This window comes from Arachis duranensis, chromosome 9 (genome assembly GCF_000817695.3).
Source record: "Arachis duranensis cultivar V14167 chromosome 9, aradu.V14167.gnm2.J7QH, whole genome shotgun sequence".
Lineage (NCBI taxonomy): Eukaryota > Viridiplantae > Streptophyta > Magnoliopsida > Fabales > Fabaceae > Arachis > Arachis duranensis.
This window is the reverse complement of record NC_029780.3, coordinates 22,717,484-22,718,507: the sequence shown is the minus strand read 5'-3', so window position 1 is coordinate 22,718,507 and position 1,024 is coordinate 22,717,484. Positions and strand designations below refer to the sequence as shown.

The window sequence follows — 1,024 nt, the reverse complement described above, 5'->3', positions numbered from 1 at the left end:
AAAATTAACAAAATATGATTTGTAGCATATATATCAAAAAAGTAATTATATTATATAAAAGTCAATGTTCAACTACATACTTTAAGATTTTGATATTTTTAAACTTGCTCGACGATGCTTCATGGAACTAAAATCATCAATTATCATCTCTGAAGTGAATTTTGAAGCAATTTCCTTTTCAATATATACAATCATACAATCTGCTAAAAATTCATCTTCCATCTTGTTTCGAAGCCTTGTTTTAATAATCTTCATAGCTGAAAAGGCCCGTTCAGTTGTTGCTGTTGTCACAGGAAGAGTCAAAACAAGACGAATTAATCTATCAATTAAAGGATATATATTTGATTTTCCTGTCTCTGTCAATTTTTGACACAATTCAGCAAGAGTAGACAAATTCTGAAAATCTGGAGCTTTAACCACATCAAGTTCATAATGTTGTAACTCATAATCCAATTGAATCTTTTCTTACTTAGAAAAATCTAAAGAATAGAAATTCTTTACAAGATTGCATATGTTGCAAACACTGAATAACTTGAAAACATCTTTAGGATCTAGAGATGTACTCAGTATGAGGAGCTCGGTTGCTTGCTCACTAAATCTACTATTTAGCTCTTTCAATTGAAAATCTATCACGCTAGTAAAAATGTCAACACGATAGTGGTGTTCAACAGTGACAACATCCTTTTTACGACGAGACCGAATTATGTCACTAAAAGAAGCACCCATATCAGGTATCTGAATAGCATGATCATTGCAGAAAGAACTAACTTTCTCCAAAAGTGCTCCCCAACTACTATCTCTTAACTGTTGAATCAATGACTTTGTACTAGAAACCAGATGCATAGCATTCAAAATGTCTTGAGATTTTTGTTGCAATGCTTGACAAAGTTTATCAGTGATTCCCATGATTTCTTTCATCATATGCAAAATGAAAACAAAATCAAATGATAATAAAGATTTAAGAGCATAAGTAGCATCACCACGTTGAGAATATGTAGATCCATTAGTAGCCAAATCTTCCAGA

The 1,024-nt window shown here is 31.6% G+C and overlaps 1 protein-coding gene across 1 annotated transcript; it reads right to left on the bottom strand.

Annotated features, from left to right (window-relative positions):
- Positions 1–465: 465 nt before the first annotated feature.
- On the bottom strand, positions 466–906 carry LOC107465139 (uncharacterized). The gene has a single exon (XM_016084131.1). It carries the CDS (start codon positions 904–906, stop codon positions 466–468), a length of 441 nt encoding a protein of 146 aa, XP_015939617.1.
- Positions 907–1,024: the final 118 nt, after the last annotated feature.